This window comes from Phyllobates terribilis, unplaced genomic scaffold, assembly GCF_046119375.1.
Source record: "Phyllobates terribilis strain yellow unplaced genomic scaffold, ASM4611937v1 Scaffold_9__5_contigs__length_417890890, whole genome shotgun sequence".
Taxonomy (NCBI): Eukaryota; Metazoa; Chordata; class Amphibia; order Anura; family Dendrobatidae; genus Phyllobates; species Phyllobates terribilis.
The window spans coordinates 33,770,092-33,794,096 of record NW_027362769.1 but is presented as its reverse complement, the minus strand read 5'-3'; the positions used below and the strand labels follow the sequence as shown (position 1 = coordinate 33,794,096).

Below are 24,005 nucleotides of genomic sequence, written 5' to 3'. Positions count from 1 at the left end.
TCCTGATTTTTTTAAAACAACAACACACAGCCTAGTATGTGAAACATCTTTGGAATCAGGGTCTCCGCCCCTACATCATGCTGCTCTGACTACATAGTAAAAACCTGCTGGCCGATTCCCTTTAACCTGCCTCTGTGCTGCATTTAATAACATAAAATGAATGTCCAGTTGTTGTGACTCTAGAATTGTATGTTAGTCATCATTTACTAGGAAATCTAGAACGTATTTTCTTAACTGCTGGCTGCTTTTTAACTCTGCTTTATTAGGACAGCCATGTGATTAGCTACATGAAAAAGCAGATGATTCAGCATAAGTAGAAATGGTCATGCGGCCAAGATTTGCTTTAGTCTGGAAAATCCAAGCAAATTGTGCAGCACATGAAAACATTCACCCACATTTATGATCACCATCCAACAGTGTGTCACAGTGGCATACAAAATATTTTTATTTTGGCAAATTTTGCAACTCTTAGTTGACTTACTTTAGGTCAGGGGTGGGGAACCTTTTTTCTGCCAAGGGCCATTTGGATATTTCTCACATCATCAAAAAATGTTCAACTTGAAAATTACCCTGCTATATTTGGTTAAACAATTAATTAACTCACCTCTAATGTGATGGCTGGATCTGCTTCTCTTTGTGATGTTAGGTGATCATGTTGTTTCTCACAACTGCTTTCCCAGATTTGCGTTACTCTTGAATAGTGTTGAGCGAATTTGTTCGGCATTTCAAATTCGTGTTCGTGTTCGGGGTTCCGACTTATTCGCACCAAAAAATCGGCTCCGCCCACGAACATCTCTGATTTGACGCAGATGACATCTGCGTGACAGAGTGGCAAATCAGGGATGTTTGTGGGCGGAGCAGATTTTTTGGTGCGAACAAGTCGGAACCCCGAACACGAACACGAATTTGAAATGCCGAACAAATTCGCTCAACACTACTCTTGAGCACAGTCAACTTTGTGATGTTAAGTTAGTTTTGTAAAGAACTGGCAGCTGCTACGGATGCACTTCTATGTAAACGGGAGGAGGGAGAAGCTAGAGACAGAGTTCCTCCTCCTCCTGCACCTCCTATCTACATAGAAGTGTATCCATAGTAGCTGCCATCTCCTATCTTTTAATGGGTCAGTGTCTTCACTGAATACAGATTTTACCTCAGAATTGACAATTTTGATAATGACTGATCAATTTTGGTAGAGAAAGAAGCAAATCTCTCTTACAAAGTTGCTTATTTCTATTTGTACTATTGATTTATGAAATAAAAATTAAAGCGACGGTTATGCTTTAAGTATCGAAAACCATTAAAATGACACTATTTAGGATCTTACTGGTTATATGGGTCCCAGATTGCTGAAATTAATACAAAATAAATGATCTGTAGTAGTTCTAATTTAGTGTATGGGAAAGAAATGCATCATTTTCAACCGAAATTGACTATTTTTTTTTAAAAACTTGTTTGTGTAAATTGTGTAATCATGTATTCTGTTATCACTGTGGACTATAAGAACAAAATGTCATTTTCATTCTCAGTGAAGACATGATTGTGAATGCCCTCTTTTGTTCCACAGGGAGGAGAGCACTGCTACTATCATGGTACCATCAGAGGTGTCAAAAACTCCAGAGTGGCGATTTCCACATGCAATGGTTTACAGTAAGGAAAAAGCTGACATTATAGCACTTATTTGTGTGTTTATTTTTTGGCACCTACGTCTGAAATCTATTTTGGTAGAATTGTACTGCATTGATGAGTGCAGTGTGATTATTGAAATACTACACAATGGGAAGGCACCACATTGCAAATAACAAGAACTTAAATACAGGAAAAGATGCAACCCACCTTCCAAATATTGTAAAACCATTAGAGCAAGTGAAAAACTTGAGAATGCACACACAGGAGTACAGCGAGCATGCTCACAAAGGAGTACGGAGAGCATGCTTGCACAGTCTCAGGGCAAGCTTGCTCTCATCCCGCTCTCTAATCTGTGCAATGGACGGCCTCTGTAGACCGGACAGAGGAATGAGAGTGCGCCTGCATTGACACTGTGTGTGTGCTTGGCATCTGCAGTGTCAGTGCGAACGAGTGCTGTCAATCAAGCTAATGGGAAGTATGTGGCATGCTGATAGAGTGGGCGAAACAGTGCCCTGAGCACTTGGCCATTCCAGTGATGCACCTAGGAACCCTCATTTGCATGTAAAATATAACATTTATACATAACAAAAATGTATAAAATATATTGTGACAAAGTCCCTGGCAAAGTGCTGGAGGGTGGTATGTTTCACTGAGGCTATTAGCTTTAGTGATTTTAAACCCAGAAAATTAGCTCCAGCACACTAAGTGTTGAGAGGGGTTAAGCAGCCATTTTAAGGGCTGGGTTTTTTAGAACAACCATAGAGCGGGTAGGAGGTTGTTCTCCATATCTCCACCCCAGGGTGTGGTCTGGGGTTTAAATAGATGGGTTGCTGAGGCATTAGTTGTTCAGAATGTCTGCAGAGGCTAACTCCAGAGAGGTGCTTCTGTTTGTGCTGAAACTGAACCAGTATTTTGCTAACCCTGAGCAGGCGGATCCTGCGGGGTATGAATTGTGATATACATTTTATTTTGTTTACCCATTATGCCAGAAAGGCGGCCATGTTTGTCTTTGATGGACTTTACAGTGGTTTATGCCGTGCTCTAACAAACCACTGAGAGATTTAAAGAAACAGTGTTCCTGTGTCTACCGCCGTGTGCAGCTGAGTGAGCCGATCTACCACAATGCACATTAAAATTTGCTGACTTAAGTCTGAATCTACAATGTGCACATTCCTGTAAGAACAAGGATTGCGTAAACGGGTGTGTCCAATTTTTGGACTGGTTCTGTATAAATATTATGTTAAAAACAGTGAATAGTGCTACAACTTGGAAAATGAAGTACACACCCACAATATAATTAAGAGCCAATATAAAATAACAGAGATAAGTGAATCATGAAAAAAATATCAAATGAAAGTCAGGGGTGAACAAATATTTTAAGGAAAATTATACTAATACTTCATCTTAATTAGCAAAAAATAAACCCATAAAAAAGTAAAATGATCATATGTGAGATGCATAAGCCTAGATGTCTGTACAGTGCCTATGCATCAAAGTAAAGTATCAAGGCAGATGCCACTAGAAAGAATATACACATGGTCAAAATTGTTGGTACCCTTCTGCTACAGGAAGAAAAAACGACAGTGTTCACTGAAATAAAACTGACAAAAGTAATTTTCAATTTAAATTTAAGAGAATCAGACATTCCTTTTGAATTGCAGGTCACCAAAAAGATTAAAAGAGCAAACCAATGACCTGGCCAAACATGATGGTACCCTTAATTTAGAGGGAACCTGACAGCTGATACATGCTGCTCATTCAATGGGCAGTATGTATCAGACCATGGCTGCAAAATTTAAGCCACATATGTTTAACTCTGAAACACTGCAGCGTTTCAGAGGAAAATATGATTTAATAGCCGCCGGGGATTGAGCCGCTTGGGAGACTAGTTGGAGAGGCAGGTCCCTGGTTTCTCAACACCCGCTGCCCTGGATTAAAAGGTCTCTCCCTGCAAGCACACACAGGGAGTGACCTGTTAGTCACTTGTAGCTGGTGGGGTGAATGCCATGGCTTGGTCCCTGGTGACTATTGACCTATGCTTTTTTTTTGAAAAGCCGCAGAGTTTCAGAATTAAACATGTGGCTTAACTCATACAGTTGCATACAGTATGTTATATATTCTACACTAAAGGCCCGACTGCTGACCCAGTCCAGGCTGGAGCTCACTGCGCGTTAAAAGGTCTCATAGTCATTGCAACCTTATGACTAGAGATGAGCGGTGTTCGACTAGAACTGTTCGCCAATCTCAAATTCGAGCTGTTTTGGGCGGTGTTCGAGTTGTTCGACGAACCCGAACGATTTGCAAAAAATTCGGCTGTTCGAGGTTATGTTCGATAACTGTTCGTGCACCAAAAGCGTGTCCTGCATGTCTGGCGCTATTTAGAGCACCAATCATGCAGGGATTGTCTGCCACTCACTGTAATGCCACAGCCATGGTGGTTGTGGCATTACAGTGATTGCCCAAATCGATGGGAACAGTGCCAACAGTGAAACATGAAAAGCCGGCAATTCAGCAGCGGCATACACCTGTACCCGACAATTTAGAACCGAAAGAATAGAGCTTCACACGTAGATTAGATAGATAGAAACATGTCAGCCACATATATACGAAGTACAGTGAAAGTGCTGCTTACTGTACTTGTCATTTAGTGTAAAGGATTTATCAAAAAAAATAATAGTGTTTTCATGCACCGTCTCTTTAAAAAAGCCGGCCGGCAATTCAGCAGCGGTACCCGACAATTTAGAATAGAAGGAATAGAGAATCACACATAGATTAGATAGATAGAAACATGTCAGTCACATATATAAGAAGTGCAGTGACAGTGTTGATTACTGTACTTGTCATTTAGTGTAAAGGATTTATTTAAAAAAATAATAGTGTTTTCATGCACTGTCTCTTTAAAAAAGCCGGCCGGCAATTCAGCAGCGGTACCCGACAATTTATAACAGACAGAATAGAGCATCATACATAGATTAGATAGATAGAAACATGTCAGCCACATATATACGAAGTACAGTGACAGTGTTGCTTACTGTACTTGTCATTTAGCGTAAAGGATTTATCAAAAAAAATAATAGTGTTTTCATGCACCGTCTCTTTAAAAAAGCCGGCCGGCAATTCAGCATCTGTACCCGACAATTTATAACAGACAGAATAGAGCTTCACACATAGATTAGATAGATAGAAACATGTCAGTCACATATATATGAAGTACAGTGATAGTGTTGGTTACTGTACTTGTCATTTAATATTAAAATAAAGGATTTATTATTAAAAAAATTGGCGTGGGGTTCCCCTTAATTTTAGGCTCTAGCGGAGGTTAAGCAGACGGCTGGGGCAGATGTTTGAAGCCTGGGAAGGGGGTAATACCCACGGAGCTTCCCAGGCTACTAATATCAGCCCCCAGCTGAATACATAGCCTTTACTAGCTATTAAAATGGGGGACCCCCCCCAAAAAATGACGTGGGGTCCCCCCTAATTTAATAGCTAGCAAAGGCTAGGCAGACAGCTGGGGGCTGATATTAATAGCCCAGGAAGGGAGCCATGAATATTGGCCCCCTCCCAGGCTAGAAACACCAGCCGTCAGCCGCCCCAGAAATGGCGCATTCATAGGATGCGCCAATTCTGGCACTTAGCCTCGCTCTTCCACGCTGCCCTGGTGCGGTGGCAGGGGGTAATAGGGTTGGGGTTGATGTCAGCTTATAATGCCAGCTGACATCAAGCCCAGGTTAGTAATGGAGAGGCGTCTATAAGACACCCCCATTACTAACCCCATAGTCAAAGTTAAAAAAAACACAAACACCCAGAATAAAGTCCTTTAATTGAAATAAAGACACAATCCTTTATTGTTCTAAATTAAACCATACTTACCGTCACGCCCATTCCAGCTGAAGCCAACGATCTCCTGCAATAAAAGAAAAATAATAAAGCAACCTCATCCTTACCTTTCCATGGTTCCCACGACAGCTTCAGCTCTGCTACATCGAGATGACAGGCTGGACCGCAGCAGAACGCTGCCATCCAGCCTGTCATCCCGCAGACACTGAGAAGCGCAGGCTTGCTTGCGCTGCTCAGCGTCTCTCTGTGACGACATCCAGATGAGCCGAGTTCATGTCCAATGAACTCGGCTCACCTCATGCACGTCACTGACAGCGTGGGAAAATTCTCAAGCTGAAGCGGTGAGTGCAGGAGAATTCTCCCACGCTGTCAGTGACGTGCATAAGGTGAGCTCATGTCCAATGAACTCAGCTCACCTCCTGCACGTCACTGACAGCGTGGGAGAATTCTCCTGCACTCAGCGCTTCAGCGTGAGAATTCTCCCGCTGAAGCGCTGAGTGCAGGAGAATTTTCCCACGCTGTCAGTGACGTGCATAAGGTGAGCTCATGTCCAATGAACTCAGCTCACCTCCTGCACGTCACTGACAGCGTGGGAGAATTCTCCTGCACTCAGCGCTTCAGTGTGAGAATTCTCCCACGCTGAAGCGCTGAGTGCAGGAGAATTTTCCCACGCTGTCAGTGACGTGCATGAGGTGAGCCGAGTTCATTGGACATTAACTCGGCTCATCTGGATGCCCTCACAGAGAGACACTGTGGAGCGCAAGCAAGCCTGCGCTTCTCTGTGTCTGCGGGATGACAGGCTGGATGGCAGCGTTCTGCTGCGGTCCAGCCTGTCATCTCGATGTAGCAGAGCTGAAGCTGTCATGGGAACCATGGAAAGGTAAGGATGATGTTGCTTTATTATTTTTCTTTTATTTCAGGAGATCGTTGGCTTCAGCTGGAATGGGCGTGATGGTAAGTATGGTTTAATTTAGAACAATAAAGAATTGTGTGTTTATTTCAATTAAAGGACTTTTTTCTGGGTGTTGTGTTTTTTTTAAATACTTTACTAGAAATTCATGGTGGTCATGTCTAATATTGGCGTGACCCCATGAATTTCGGGCTTAGGGCCAGCTGATAATGCCAAGCTGGCCCTAACCCCTTTATTACCCAGTGAGCCACCGCATCAGGGCCCTGGATGAGTTGGGTACAGCGCCAGAAGATGGCGCTTCTATGAACGCGCCATTTTCCGGAGTGGCTGCGGACTGCAATTTGCAGCGGGGGTGGCCCAGAAAGCTTGGGCCTCCCTGCGCTGCGGATTCCAGCCCCCAGCTGCCTAGTTGTACCTGGCTGGACACAAAAACAGGGCGAAGCCCCACGTCAATTTTCTTTAAATTATTTCATGAAATAATTAAGAAAAAAAGGGCTTCCCTATATTGTTGTGTCCGGCCAGGTACAAATAGGCAGCTGGTGGTTGGGGGCAGCCCGTTCCTGCCTGCTGTACCTGGCTGGACACAAATATAGTGCGAAGCCCCACGTCAATTTTTTTTAAATTATTTCATGAATTTCCTGAAATAATTTAAAAAAATTGAAGTGGGGCTTCGCACTATATTTGTGTCCAGCCAGGTACAGCAGGCAGGAACGGGCTGCCCCCATCCACCAGCTGCCTATTTGTACCTGGCCGGACACAACAATATAGGGAAGCCCTTTTTTTCTTATTTATTTCATGAATTTCATGAAATAATTAAAAAAAATTGAAGTGGGGCTTCGCACTATATTTGTGTCCAGCCAGGTACAGCAGGCAGGAACGGGCTGCCCCCATCCACCAGCTGCCTATTTGTACCTGGCCGGACACAACAATATAGGGAAGCCCTTTTTTTCTTAATTATTTCATGAATTTCATGAAATAATTAAAAAAAATTGAAGTGGGGCTTCGCACTATATTTGTGTCCAGCCAGGTACAGCAGGCAGGAACGGGCTGCCCCCAACCACCAGCTGCCTATTTGTACCTGGCCGGACACAACAATATAGGGAAGGCCTTTTTTTCTTAATTATTTCATGAATTTCATGAAATAATTAAAAAAAAAGTACGTGGGGCTTCGCCCTATTTTTGTGTCCAGCCAGGTACAACTAGGCAGCTGGGGGCTGGAATCTGCAGCGCAGGGAGGCCCAAGCTTTCTGGGCCCCCCCCCCGCTACAAATTGCAGTCTGCAGCCACCCCGGAAAATGGCGCGTTCATAGAAGCGCCATCTTCTGGCGCTGTACCCAACTCATCCAGGGCCCTGGTGCGGTGGCTCACTGGGTAATAAAGGGGTTAGGGCCAGCTTGGTATTATCAGCTGGCCCCAAGCCCAAAATTCATGGGGTCACGCCAGTATTAGACATGACCGCCATGAATTTCTAGTAAAGTATTTAAAAAAAACACAACACCCAGAATAAAGTCCTTTAATTGAAATAAAGACACAATTCTTTATTGTTCTAAATTAAACCATACTTACCATCACACCCATTCCAGCTGAAGCCAACGATCTCCTGCAATAAAAGAAAAATAATAAACCAACCTCATCCTTACCTTTCCATGGTTCCCACGACAGCTTCAGCTCTGCTACATCGAGATGACTGGCTGGACCGCAGCAGAACGCTGCCATCCAGTCTGTCATCCCGCAGACACTGAGAAGCGCAGGCATGCTTGCGCTCCTCACTGTCTCGCTGTGACGGCATCCAGATGAGCCGAGGTCATGTCCAATGAACTCGGCTCACCTCATGCACGTCACTGACAGCGTGGGAAAATTCTCACGCTGAAGTGCTGAGTGCAGGAGAATTCTCCCACGCTGTCAGTGATGTGCATGAGGTGAGCTCATGTCCAATGAACTCAGCTCACCTCCTGCACGTCACTGACAGCGTGGGAAAATTCTCCTGCAATCAGCGCTTCAGCGTGAGAATTTTCCCACGCTGTCAGTGACGTGCATGAGGTGAGCCGAGTTCATTGGACATGAACTCGGCTCATCTGGATGTCGTCACAGAGAGACGCTGAGCAGCGCAAGCAAGCCTGCGCTTCTCAGTGTCTGCGGGATGAGAGGCTTGATGGCAGCGTTCTGCTGCGGTCCAGCCTGTCATCTCGATGTAGCAGAGCTGAAGCTGTCGTGGGAACCATGGAAAGGTAAGGATGAGGTTGCTTTATTATTTTTCTTTTATTGCAGGAGATCGTTGGCTTCAGCTGGAATGGGCGTGATGGTAAGTATGGTTTAATTTAGAACAATAAAGGATTGTGTCTTTATTTCAATTAAAGGACTTTATTCTGGGTGTTTGTGTTTTTTTTAACTTTGACTATGGGGTTAGTAATGGGGGTGTCTTATAGACGCCTCTCCATTACTAACCTGGGCTTGATGTCAGCTGGCATTATAAGCTGACATCAACCCCAACCCTATTACCCCCTGCCACCGCACCAGGGCAGCGTGGAAGAGCGAGGCTAAGTGCCAGAATTGGCGCATCCTATGAATGCGCCATTTCTGGGGCGGCTGACGGCTGGTGTTTCTAGCCTGGGAGGGGGCCAATATTCATGGCTCCCTTCCTGGGCTATTAATATCAGCCCCCAGCTGTCTGCCTAGCCTTTGCTAGCTATTAAATTAGGGGGGACCCCACGTCATTTTTTGGGGGGGGTCCCCCATTTTAATAGCTAGTAAAGGCTATGTATTCAGCTGGGGGCTGATATTAGTAGCCTGGGAAGCTCCGTGGGTATTACCCCCTTCCCAGGCTTCAAACATCTGCCCCAGCCGTCTGCTTAACCTCCGCTAGAGCCTAAAATTAAGGGGAACCCCACGCCAATTTTTTTAATAATAAATCCTTTATTTTAATACTAAATGACAAGTACAGTAACCAACACTATCACTGTACTTCATATATATGTGACTGACATGTTTCTATCTATCTAATCTATGTGTGATGCTCTATCTTTCTGTTCTAAATTGTCGGGTACCGCTGCTGAATTGCCGGCCGGCTTTTTTAAAGAGACAGTGCATGAAAACACTATTATTTTTTTAAATAAATCCTTTACACTAAATGACAAGTACAGTAAGCAACACTATCACTGTACTTATTATATATGTGACTGACATGTTTCTATCTATCTAATCTATGTGTGAAGCTCTATTCTTTCTGTTCTAAATTGTCGGGTACAGATGCTGAATTGCCGGCCGGCTTTTTTAAAGAGACGGTGCATGAAAACACTAATATTTTTTTTAATAAATCCTTTACACTAAATGACAAGTGCAGTAACCAACACTGTCACTGTGCTTCTTATATGTGTGACTGACATGTTTCTATCTATCTAATCTATGTGTGATGCTCTATTCCTTCTTGTCTAAATTGTCGGGTACCGGTGTATGCCGCTGCTGAATTTGCCGGCCGGCTTTTTTAAAGAGAGTGTCTTCTGAGCAGTTTGTCAGCTTTTGGACACCTTTGCAGGTGTTTTCTATGTGTTTCTATGTGTTTTTGTTTGCCTGCCATTGGTTTTAACGGTGTTCGACGGTGTTCTAAGGTGTTCGACGAACAGTTCGACGAACAGTTCCTCGAACATCCCGGTGTTCGACGAACCGAACCGAACCCGAACACTACGGGGGTGGCTCAACACTACTTATGACACACAGTAAGCTCCGTCTTGGAAGCGGCCATAAGTCCTGGCCTATAGTGTAGAGGCCGGAGATGCAGCGTGCCCGACGACAGAAACAAGAGAGCCATATGGTGGGTGGCGAGTTTTTTTTAACCTAATCCTGTTCCAAATTAAATACATATCCAGATTGTGAACAAAGCTACCAAAGGTATTTAGTTCATAATCTGGTGACTGCTTGTACTCAGGAGAGCAGTAGAAAGAAAATACGAACAAAAACTTTCAATTTTTTGACCTGGTGACAGTATTTATTGATTTCTATTGGACAGTCTTAAAGAAACTCTCCCATAAAAGTTTTTATCCTCTTAATATACTGCAGTCATCATATTATATAACACTGTGTACCTACAGTTGCTCATTTTGCCTTTCTACTCAGCTAATTCTTCTCTTTTCTCTGCTCTATATAGAAACAGGAAGTCTCTTGTCCCTGCGTGACTCATTCCCCTCTTCAACTATTGACCCAACTGCTACCTCCTCCCCCTTGTCGGGACTTTTGTGGAGAAAATTGACCTCCTGTTTCTACATAGAGCTTCGAAGGATTCAGCTAGTCAGTTGTTAATCACATGATGTCATAGACCTAATGGAAAACAGAAGAATTAACTGGGTAGAAGGGAAAATGAGCAATTGTAAGTGCACAGTCCTATATACAGTGGTGACCAAAAGTTTTTTGCATTTTTTTTAAAAGTGTGATTACTTCTGTCTGGTTGTTGTGATGCCATTTTCCTGGTGATTTTAGTAAACCAGAAGCAAATGATTGTCAGCTATAAGGACGAAAATTGTGTTTGGCATTGCTTTATCCCTTTATGTGTTAGTTTTCAACATTTGCTGGGCCAAATGTTTTGCATATTTTGTCATGGGTAGTCGAATTTTGCCTAAAATTAAATTTTATTTTTATGTTTGTGTTTTTAGGTTAAAACGTGACAAAGACAAAGTTAAATTTATCACCAGATGTCAGGAAGCTTATTATTCTGAGAGTGAAGTCAGGCGAAGGCCAAAAAGAGATAGCTATGGAATTCACCTGTTCTCAGAGTCAAGTGTAACGTATATTAAAGATAGAATAAGAAGGTTATGTAACAGTTGAAAAACCTAGAAGTGGATGACCACGGAAAACTTCCTCCAGAGTTGATCACATTATTAAGAAAAACTCAGTATCTGATGTCCATAAAAGTGCTGTATAGATTTTGCACGAAATGAATGAAGAATATGGGGTTAAAGTGAGTCACCAAACTGTGGTGCGACGGCTAAGAGCTGTAGGGTTGAATGCACGAGTTCCAGTCAAGAAGCCTTTCATCTCTGCAAAGAACCGGAAGGTCCGACTTGAGTTTGCCAAAGAACACAGCCAATGGAAAGAGACAGATTGGTCTAAGGTGTTGTGGTCAGATGAATCCAAACTCAATCTGTTTGGTAGTGAGATAAGCACTATATATATACCACCCAATTGTAAAACGTTATGATATAAGGTACCAAACACCTACAGTGAAGCATGGTGGTGGCAATGTCATGGGTTGGGGCTGCATTTCTGCATCTGCCATTGGCCCTCTGCATAGAACTGATGGAAATATGAATGCTACCACATACAAGAATATACTGGAGAATGTAATGCTGCCACATGGTAAAACAAAAGTAGGCTGGGGATGGAAATACCAGCAGGACAATGATCCTAAGCACACATCCAATTTAGCCAAAAATTGGTTAGCAAAGAAAAATGTTCACCTGTTGCAATAGCCAAGCCAATTACCTGATTTATACCCTATAGGGCACCTTTAGGATGAGTTAGGGCAACGAGTTGGGGCCCATACCCATAGCAATAAAGATGATTTTTTTGCAAATGGATTGGAACAAGGTCCCTCAAGATGTCTTGAATACCCAAGTGGCTTCAATGCCCCGTCGGTGTGGTGCAGTAATTAATGCAAGAGATTATGCTACAAAATACTAAGTTATGGCATTGGAAATACTGAATTGTTCTCTATGTTGTGATCAATAAATAGTATATGGAAAACTTTTGGCAGTCAGTTTTCTTTAATTAAATGACCAGACAAGACGACAATATAATTTTTTTTTGCCTAAAATAGAAAGGAAATGTGTCATCTTTAGCCTTTTAAAGATCATTTCATCTTCCACTTGCATAACTGTTCACAATAACACTGTATATGTGTGTGTGTGCATATATATATATATATATATATATATTTATGTATACACAGATATATATCTTATATTTGTATATACAGTACAGACCAAAAGTTTGGACACACATTCTCATTTAAAGATTTTTCTGTATTTTCATGACTTTGAAAATTGTACATTCACACTGACGGCATCAAAACTATGAATTAACACATGTGGAATTATATACTTAACAAAAAAGTGTGAAACCACTGAAAATATGTCTTATATTCTTGGTTCTTCAAAGTGGCCACCTTTTGCTTTGATGACTGCGTTTCACACTCTTGGCATTCTCTTGATGAGCTTCAAGAGGTAGTCACCGGAAATGGTTTTCACTTCACAGGTGTGCCCTGTCAGGTTTAATAAGTGGGATCTCTTGCTTTATAAATGGGGTTGGGACCATCAGTTGTGTTGTGCAGAAATCAGTTGGATACACAGCTGATAGTCCTACTGAATAGACTGTTAGAATTTGTATTATGGCAACAAAAAATCAGCTAAGTAAAGAAAAACGAGTGGCCATCCTTATTTTAAGAAATGAAGGTCAGTCAGTCCGAAAAATTGGGCAAACTTTGAAAGTGTCCTCAAGTGCAGTTGCAAAAACCATCAAGCGCTACAAAGAAACTGGCTCACATGAGGACCGCCCCAGGAAAGGAAGACCAAGAGTCACCTCTGCTTCTGAGGATAAGTTTATCCGAGTCACCAGCCTCAGAAATCGCAGGTTAACAGCAGCTCAGATTAGAGACCAGGTCAATGCCACACAGAGTTCTAGCAGCAGACACATCTCTTCAACAACTGTTAAGAGGCGACTTTGTGCAGCAGGCCTTCATGGTAAAATAGCTGCTAGGAAAGCACCACTAAGGACAGGCAACAAGCAGAAGAGACTTGTTTGGGCTAAAGAACACAAGGAATGGACATTAGACCAGTGGAAATCTGTGCTTTGGTCTGATGAGTCCAAATTTGAGATCTTTGGTTCCAACCACCGTGTCTTTGTTCAACGCAGAAAAGGTGAACGGATGGACTCTACATGCCTGGTTCCCACCGTGAAGCATGGAGGAGGAGGTGTGATGGTGTGGCGGTGCTTTGCTGGTGACACTGTTGGGGATTTATTCAAAATTGAAGGCATACTGAACCAGCATGGCTACCACAGCATCTTGCAGCGGCATGCTATTCCATCCGGTTTGCGTTTAGTTGGACCATCATTTATTTTTCAACAGGACAATGACCCCAAACACACCTCCAGGCTGTGTAAGGGCTATTTGACCAAGCAAGAGAGTGATGGGGTGCTACACCAGATGACCTGGCCTCCACAGTCACCAGACCTGAACCCAATCGAGATGGTTTGGGGTGAGCTGGACCGCAGAGTGAAGGCAAAAGGGCCAACAAGTGCTAAGCATCTCTGGGAACTCCTTCAAGATTGTTGGAAGACCATTTCCGGTGAATACCTCTTGAAGCTCATCAAGAGAATGCCAAGAGTGTGCAAAGCAGGCATCAAAGCAAAAGGTGGTTACTTTGAATAACCTAGAATATAAGACATATTTTCAGTTTTTTTCACACTTTTTTGTTAAGTATATAATTCCACATGTGTTAATTCATAGTTTTGATGCCTTCAGTGTGAATGTACAATTTTCATTGTCATGAAAATACAGAAAAATCTTTAAAGGAGAAGGTGTGTCCAAACTTTTGGTCTGTACTGTATATTCAAAAGCATTTTGGCTAAAATTAAGGTCTTACATGATGACAACTTCATGCACTTTCAATTCATCACCAGGGAAATGGCACCACAACAACCAGACAGAAGGAGGAATCACACTTTTAAAAAAAATGCAAAACTTTTGGTCGTCACTGTAATATGATGACTGCAATATATTAAGAGGATAAAAACTTTGATGGGAGGAGTGCTTCTTTAAGTCCCATACCTAGAATAAAATACCTCTTAATGCTGTGTGTGAAATCGGCCCTCACAGAACTATTAGTACCATGTTGCATATAAAATCCAAACAAAACTATTTGATCATTTACAGAAACAAATGTAATAATAAAATGATGAATAAATTCATAAACAGCCCCAAATAAACAGTCATTGATAGAATCATCCGGCTGTTAGAAAGCCAAAGCTGTTGCTGTGAGCTGACCTCAGACTTCAGGCTCATAAATTATTAACAAAATGATGTGCCTCTGTGCCTGTGTCGGGGAATACAGCTTTAAGAGCACCCTTCCCATGCCGCTCAAGCTAGAAAGGGCATTTTGCTAGTCTTACAACTTCAATGTCCCTAGACACATTTAATAATGTAGCCTTCATTCTCAAGGACAGTAAAGAATACTGACTTCCAGCTGAATGCATCCATTCCCGTATGATACATATTAAACTGACATTGCTTAGTATTTGGCTTCTTTCCTCTAAGGAAAACTAGTAAAACACAAGATAGTAATAATTGTGTGTATGCAAATCCAATACTGCAGATGTTTCTACATATATTTGCTTCAAAGATGGAGAACCCTCTGGCAATTATTATGTGCATTTGTGTCCCTTTGTGTGAACTAATCATTTGCTGAAAAAAATCCTAAAATGTAAAATCAATCCATTCAAAACTGCAATAATCATTATCAGCCTTCTTCATGTATTTATGTGTGTATTACTCATTGTTTATTTAGTCGTGGCATATTCCACAGTGTTGTACAGCAATCACACACACATCAACCATTTGTTCCTCTGTTCAGTTACAGTCCTATTTCCCCATAAATATATCTGTTGCATGTCGATATAGGGTCATTGCCAAACCTCAGAAAAAAATTATAATTTTGAAACACACTGGTTCAGGAAGCATTAAATCAGTGGTAAAATATCTAAAATGGTAGGAAATCAATAATTGAAATGTGCCACATGTGTGTACACCACTGAATCTTTGCATAGGCGCCAGTCGTTTTTAGAAGCATTGGGGCCGTGGTCCCGAACTAGTGGCTCGCAAGTCACTGATGTGTGGCTCCGGGCTCTCTGCTCGAACGAGTGCAACTCTCAACTGCATCAGCATTCACGTCGTGCATTATGTCTTATTGAGAGGGTCCACGGAAAACATTATTACTTGTAAAGGGTCTAAGGGGTAACGTTTCTCCTTGCGGAGAGTGACATACCGGCTCTGGCATGTAAAGGTAAGGAGGCTTATTCGCCGTGCAATGCTCCTCTGGGAAATTTAATATGCAAATTGCCTCTTCAAAGAAAAAGAGGACTTGTACTCTATAGCGCCACCTATTGCAAGCAGCAATCCTACAAGTCACAATCAACCCTTTAAAGAGTCGTGCAATATGACTTAGGATAAAAGCCAAATCAGAATCTCAATTTGCAGACACTTTGTTTTGGGCTGTTGACCCTCATCAGTGCAAAGTATGAGAACTGATTTGGCTAGAGGAGAGGCTCTGGACTGCCCCAAACACCGAGGCAATTTGCATACCTGTAAAGGGGGCAATCAGGGACAATACAACCCTACTTTATAACGGGCACCTGGCCCATTACTACTTTCTAAGGGGCATTTCGGAGATTATTACCTTTATAAGGAGTTACTCAATACATTACTTTATAAGGGGTCACTTGCGAAACTAAGAATAGTATTACTTTATAACCGGGAACACAAAGGGCATAATTATTTTACAGAGGGACATTAGGGGTACTATTACTTTACAAGGGAGCACTTGGGGATTTACAACCTTCAAAGGTGCGCACTTGGGGTTTCTACATTTTTTTTGCCTAGAATAGGGCTTGCAACATTTTCTCAAAGCTGAACGTGGCTCTCAAGGTGAGAAAGGTTAGCAACTGCTACATTAGATATGTTCATATGACTGATTTGTTGCAGAAATTTTCATGCATGAAAAGTTTTCCCATACATATGAATAGGATTGTTTCCGTAGTAGATTAATTCATATGTATAGGACAGTCACAGAAAAATGTGCAACAAATAGATACACCCATACCCCATATACACCCATCCCAAAACCTGGATTCATACAAAGCATTTTCCAGCCAGATTATACATTTAAGGTTATAACAGATTTTTAAGACGATCTACAAACACTCAAAACATTTTGATATTGTTATGGTGTTTTTGTGGTTTGTGGTGTTTTATTTTAAATTGTAGCATGCTCTGGTTATGGTGGGGTTTTTTTGCCATTTTTTCACATAGACCTACACATAGACTACATGGACCTCAAAAAATGTTAAATGTTACAAAATAAAAAAGGCACTATAAATACTTGTAAAAATGTTCTAAAATGCTTAAACTGGATTTTTTACATGCCTTTAAAAATGTTAAATTCTGTGTGAGAGCATTTCTTTCTCTGTAAATCAAATAAAAATAACTACTTTAAAGGGGTTGTCCCAGACTTTCATATTTGTTGGCTGTGTCATCAATATGAGATTGGTAAGGATCCGACACCTGGTCCATTCACTTCAAGAGAATAGAATATAAGCTACAATACTCGGAAGCACCAATAAACAATGCTGTGGTGTTGTGCTTTATACGTTCCATAAACTGTTTACACCTGTCAGAGCAGATATCAGCTGATTGGTGAAGGTCCTTGATTTATGTTCAGGGCAACCACTTTAAGCTGCAACTTAACTCATATTCTTGGAAGTTGTGTTCAACTAGTTTTTTGTAATGTTTTTGAAGACTTTTTTTTTAAAAATGTCTGCCATCTAAAACTTTTTTACTGGTGTTTTCTTTTGACATATATTTATATGGGTTGTCCAGACTACAGCACGCACCGAACAGGAGCTAGTGGTTGTGTGAGTGCAAGTATGCGAGTTGCATTCTTTCGGCCACATTCTGACTAGACATGCACGGCCTTGGTTTATTCACCTGTACTGAGCGAGGCCGCACACGTCTAGTCGGCAGGTGATTGCATGTATGTAAACTGAATACTTGCGGTGGCGTGACAGCCTTATCCCAGCACCGGAGAATCCTCAGCGTGCAGTGCGTGCACTGTGAGGATTCAAAAGTCTGCAGTCATATAAGGTGACTGCAGACTTTAACCTCAAGCCTGGACAACCCCTTTTAAGTGTCATTTTGTACAGACCTTTTTCTAGACATTTTAAAGAGAAGAGTCTATGAATAAAATGGCAGAATATGTCATAACTGTGTTCTGACCCCTTAATGATGGAATACCCATTTGATCTAGTTGACATAGTACCATCTATCTAACAATATGTTTCTTTTCTAGCGGAATGTTTGATGATGGTTCTCACACCTACACCATACATCCGGTGGACATAACTCACAGTTCTGTAAGTATACCACATCAACCACTGATCCATATGCAAAGCACGTGAAATGCTGCCACCATGTACACAGAACAATAGTGTATATTATATGTTATTTTAAATATGTATGTATAAAAAAAATGAAATGTAAATATGTGACTCTTTGGATTTTGTGATATACTATGCCTGATGACGAGACCTGAGTAGTCTCAAAGGCTATTTGTTGCCATCTTTTCAGTTAGCCATTAAAACCCATCAACCGCTGAGGACTCTCAAATTTTAATATTTCTCTATGTAATGTGTCTGTAGAATTGGGCAATAATCATTTTGTATTATTATTATTTAAAAGTAGATATTTTACATAGGATATGCATAAACAATTCTTTTTTTTTTTTTTAAAGGATCTTTGGCCAACAGTTTTTTCGCTCTTTTTTTAGTGCAATTCTTTATTTTGGGTGTAAGTCACTTTTCTGGAAAAGAAAAGCTGAACAGTATCTGTGATTTCTAATATTCACCAGGTAGAAGTTCTTAGAATATATGTCCCTGCTGGTCATAAGTACAATTTTTCAAAATACCCATAAAACATTTACTGGCAAGCGGATAAACTTATCATTCGATAGCATTTATTTACCTAGAGCATTACAACCTGGAGCAGCATGGATGGGATAAAAGGTTAGAGGCGGAAAAAAAAAAAGGTTATTGGGGGAGAATTTTTGCTCCTGAATTTTACAAGCTAGGGCAATTTGACTATTCAGACTTGCAAGGATTTTAAATGCTCTTCCTTTGTCCATGGCTAAATACAGTTAATATTGAGATGATGAGAGTAGAGGGGTCACGTCAAAGTACTGCTGACCAATATAACAGTGCTTTTCCATTGAGAGAATAGAGGTTATGTGCACCCACAGCCTTATATTGCAGACCGCACTGGAAAATCAACTGTGGGGGATTTGCTTTCACTGTGAATGCTCTCCTTTTAGCCAAATCAGAATGAATTCCCTTCTAAAATATCAAATTCTTATGTTCAAAGTTACTATTGTATTCTTGACCCTGTAAGTGTACTGGATGTGTCATGAACCACGGCTGTTGCTCTTTTCCTTTCAGGAAATTATGTCCTTTATGTATAGCTGAAATGAACTGGTTCGCAGCGTTAAGGTAGCGAAACAGTGGATGATAAAGCCATCATCCAGGCATCGCCAACCTAACACTCTTTCTACACTACCTAAAAGACATTGCCCACATTTCCTAAAGTATTGCAGTGGATTAAGTGGTCACAGTTTTGAATCCTCTAAGGAGATTTAAAATATATATAAAATATAGTTCAAAAAATAAATTAAGGTTTTCTTTTTTAAATTCTTTAAAGTTAAAGTTAAATTACGCCCCTTTACAGTTTAACACACCGCTAAACCCCTCTTCTGAACAAAAACCGGCACATTTCTTTTTTTCTGCACCAGCAAAGATCAGGTCTTGCAAATATAAAATATTTTATACTGTGCCTGGTGACACCTTATGGTATCTACAGAGAACAGCAACATAAGTCTATTTTTTTAAAAACCCGTCACCATAAAAATGCCGCCCAATCTGCAGGCACCATGTTACAGAGCAGGGCGAGCTGAGCAGATTGATGTGTAGCTTTGTGAGACTAGATTCAGTATAATTGTGATTTAATCATGTAAAGGTTTAATTGATAAAATCATAGGGTATACTGAATCTGCGCTCATAAAACTACACATCAATCTGCTCATCTCCCCTGCTCTGTAACATGGTGCCTGCGGATTAGACAGCATTTTTATGGTGACAGGTTCCCTTTAATTCTTAGAAATGATAAAATATTAAAAAATGAAAAATAATATAACAGACAATTTGCCAAAACAGACACGCAGTGAATATTCATTTTCTTTAGCAGCGGGGACAGTGTAGGCTGCAGTAGGCGGCTGCTGCCTCCTGTGCCCCGCTCCTCCACCGATACCGCTTCCCCCACACCACACATAAATATACACCCTCCCAACATTCGGACTATAAGACGCACCCCCCATTTTCCTCCAAAGTTTTGGAGGAAAAAAGTGCGTCTTATAGTCCGAAAAATACGGTATATTGTGCCAAAACTACGGCTCTCAGAAGAAAGTTAGGAAAAAACTAAAGTGCAAGAACAAAAAATGGTTGTGGCAGGAAGGAGTTAAGTCACAATATTTGGACAAATACCCAATTATAAAATCTACAAATTAAGGACCCTGATTGCATAGTGGGCAGAGGTACCAGCCAGCCATAGGAAAGTAATCCTAAACACGGGTTCTATTTTGGGTAATACACTATCTTGGGTTATATGTTTGTTTATTTCTTAGTTGCATTTTTTACATTTGAAATCTAAGTACATGTTATTTTCTCCTTCTCTCCAGTCATTATATCTTATGTGTTGATCACAATCACTTTTTGTGATAGTCAGCGATTGAATTGTGCATTATTACAAAGAAAATGTTACTCTCTCTCATACTTTTCTTTTTGTAAATTCTGCTGTCTACATAGATGTTAAGTGCAGTTTTCTGCTTACCAGTTTAAATTATACCTTCAGAACGACTGCGTGATATCTGACAGCAAATGTTCTGCTTGGGAAATCGCATAGGCGTTCCAGTGTTCAAGACAGTAAAATTGTGCTGATTCATACTTGTAGACTGACGCCGCTAGCTTTTTCCACTGAAGCAGGACGTGACCAGAGCCACCAATTTCTCCTGCTGAGAACTTATCAAGGTTTCTGAAAGTCATCCAGTGATTTTCTGTATTTGTCTTACTTGTAAAACTGACGTAGCTTAGCTATATGTAATACACGTATGGGACTGAGCGGCTTCATTTTAATCTCTTACTGTTTGCCTTAGTCAGACACAACTGGTGACAAAATTGCACATTTGCTCCCCATTCTGACATCCATAGAAAATCAGAGCTGTCCAGAAAAACACTGCGAGGAGAGTTGTTCTGTCCACACTGGGATGTGTTTGGTATCGCAACGTATTCCCCCAGGAACAAAACTATTTAGAAAAGGATTGTGTCAGTTTTGTCTTCAGTTTCTCTCCAGCATATTTTTTCCTACACATAAGTCAAAAATTGATTAAAGTCCAGAAATATGGTTTTATAGCCACTGAAAAAGTCAAATATCAAAGTTAAACTTTGGTGAAAGGTTTTCCATTACAAATCGTTGGCCTTCATATTAAATCATCTCTGCAAGTGCTATCTGTGATAAGCAGCGGCTAAAAAAGTTGTACACCTATCGAGGAACTGTTGAACAAAAACTTGTTCCACCTCCTTTATAAAGCATATGACTGCATTCAGAATCCAATCACTGCACACTGCTATGGATGTATAATGTACCGCCATATATTTCATATGAAGGCAAACATACATTTTTTTCTGGAATCTATGAAAAGGTCCTATACATTTTAACAGGTATTATTTCATAGCATAGCATAGCTGCTAGAGTAGTTGGTGGCCTTTGAGTCACCAAACTGCAGCAAATGGCCTGCCTACACAGATGTAAGACAGAGCTGTATGAACTATGTTTACAACACCTGCTTTTCAAGGGAAATGTGCTGTCTTACAAAAAGTTAAGTGGCAAAGGGGTTTGCCTCTGATGAACATTGCAGTTCTCCTAATTTGCACACAGACACAGAGCCAGTACAGCAGTACCCAGAGGCCATACAACGTCTAGTTAGTCAGGTGCCATCTATGTAGAGATATTTCCCATCAAAGCAATATTTCCAGGGGTAGAAAGCTTCTGTAAATATGATTTTTGAAATAATACAGAATATGGTGATATTTGAGAAAACAAACAAAATCTGTATGAAGTCGAACAGAAACCAAGGTACTTTTGGTGCTTTATGTACCTTTATGAAAGCCCTAACCTTTAATAAACCATAAAACTGATTTCTGGAAGGCATATGGAAGAAAGGCAGACTTAAAATGGTGTTCTTATGTTATTTAATTGCTTTAGTTAGACAGCATGAAAATAAGTGTTTTTGAAATTGACTTTTTCTATATGCTGTCATTCTCCTGTTTGAGAGCTTTTATCTTACATAGTTTTAAGCTTGTTCCTAAGGAGAAAGACTACCTGAGCCTGGCCCAGTATGCACTGTAGATATATACCAGGCTAAGGAGTTAACTCGTGAGATCATAGCTACCTCTCTAGCCCCTTGATATCTCTACATCAGTTAGCTGCTGACCTCTCCTTCTCCCTCTCAGCTCCTGACCAGTTATCAGTCCTCTATATGTTAATATAGTGATAACAGACTTCATAACAATCACTGACAGACCATTTATGCATCAGTAGCAAGCAGAAACTACTGATACAGGACTGCACCCCAGAAAGAAAGAAATGAAAGGCCAGGAAAAGACCATCCAGACTTTTCCAAGTATAAACTCATCACACTCCCTAATTCAGAATTTGACATCTTTATGAACATTTTTTCCTAACAGATTGAACGCTTGGTTACACCTTTTAATACACAAGACCTGGTTGTATTTGTCCCATGTAGACAACCTGAGGATAACAACATAGTAAACCTATTAAATGTTGCTCAAAACAAAACTCTCAAATGCTTTTGCTTAGTCTGAAAGAGTAATTGATGTTTGCAACATTAAAACATCTCAGCTTTCGGGGGTAGCTCGTTCGAGCCCTCCAGGCCTAATCTTACTTCTGCAGTCAAACTCTCTCATGCCACCTCTACTACATTTTCAGTCCACAAAAGCAGCCGTCAGGGGTGCCCAATTTCTCTACTCCTCTTGTAATTTGTATTGAACTCCTGGCTGCTGCAATTTGTTTGTGCCCTAACATTCGGTAAAGTTTAAAATTGTGTTACGTGCAGATAATTTATTGCTTGCTAACTTTCAACCACTTTCCTCCCGTACCTTGTTGACCTAATGCAAGAATATAGCCATGTATTGTGTTATAAGATCATCACATCAAAACTAGACATCCTTCCTATCAATCTACCAGTATACCTCACAAACAGCCCATCTTAAATACCTTGATATAAATATATCTAAGATATTCTACTTTATACAAATTGAAATACAGTTTGCCCTCTCTCCTGCATGTCGGGTATAGTGACACCGCTCTGCTGCCGGCTTACTATTATTCATCTAAGCAGACAACAGACCAGACGCTGCGCTCATCGCACAGGGCACTGGGGAAGACTGCGTGCGGGGGAGACACTGCACAAGGGAGACACTCGGACAGCAGGGACCAGCCCCTGAAACGAGCTTCACTGATGACACTTTGTTTCCGGGAGAGGACAGAGGCTGTGACAGTGACCATGGCCTCTCCCCCTGATGATGCCCCCTTTTTAGCATCCCAGCATCCACTGGTGATACTCAAGCGAATAGTCATCAGACAGCAAGTAGGAAAAAAATACAAAGCAGTTAGATAGTGTAGCTAGGGAATAGTAGGACTTTTTTTAAGCAAGTATATTAGAAAACAGCTTAGATTATGGAACTAAGTAGATAGGGAGTTAGGAGAAAAATGCTTTGCCTTCGGACCACCCCTTTAAGTTTCTTGTGTAAATGGAACTCATTGCATATCTTATTTGGACATATTAATGCAATAAAAATGTAATTACTTTCAAAGTTTCTTTTTTCTTTGAGTCTCTGCCCACCGAAATCCCTTCCAGCGTTCTTCACTAGATTCAGACTTTTTTCTTAAATTTTGTATGGACTATGGTCATCATCGAGATTTCATTTTGGCTACATACTTGACTCCATAGACAGAAGACCTACTTTTCTTTGATCATTCTAAGAACCCATTTCTTATCTTACCTGCAGATACATAACTTAATAAAGTCCTGATTTGGCTCTTTAAACAGACAATGATCCAAACTCTGTGCTAGACATTACCATCCCCTTGCATCCAGTATGCTATTTACTTAAATGAATCTATATGCAGGTTTGTGCTATGTAATCTGAGGACAGCACAAAGTAGCAACTGAGACACAGAATTCAGTGACGTGTCACTATTATGCTGTGTGCTGTTGTTTCAATGCAATGAAGGTTTTATCACCAGGATATTATCACTGCCCGGACTACTGCTCACAGGACTGCTAGAACAACCACACCCCCGCCTGTGATAAGCAGCTCGCTGTCAATGGACAATGTACTCAGAAAGTTACATACTACATCTGAAAACTCAGATTATGAAGCAACTGCTGCACCCAGTGAACTAAGTGATACATCGTTAGAATCAGTGTCTCTTTTGTGACATTATTGCTGCTCTCAAATGAGGTAGCAAAAACCCGGTGAAAGATTCACTTTAATGTCCCTCTAAAATCATTTGGCAGGAACAACTCCAGGATGCTTCTTTACAAATTCACCGAGACAAATTGCTTGATTTTACTTCACTGGAAACAGATCATTCCTCCTCTTTCTATGACCTAATACACAGATGTCAGTATCATGAAGTAACTCTCTGCCAGCCTTAACGACACCTTATACCGTTTCAGTGTCTTCT

At 41.0% G+C, this 24,005-nt stretch overlaps 1 protein-coding gene across 6 annotated transcripts in view; it reads left to right on the top strand.

Moving 5' to 3' along the window:
• Positions 1-24,005, top strand: part of ADAM23 (ADAM metallopeptidase domain 23) — a 302,022-nt gene that overhangs the window by 123,545 nt on the left and 154,472 nt on the right. For all 6 annotated transcript variants that reach the window (XM_073646384.1, XM_073646380.1, XM_073646379.1 and 3 more), the window contains exons 5-6: positions 1,565-1,647; positions 17,482-17,545. In XM_073646384.1, coding sequence (XP_073502485.1) covers positions 1,565-1,647; positions 17,482-17,545 — 147 coding nt within the window. The remainder of the gene's footprint in view (positions 1-1,564; positions 1,648-17,481; positions 17,546-24,005) is intronic.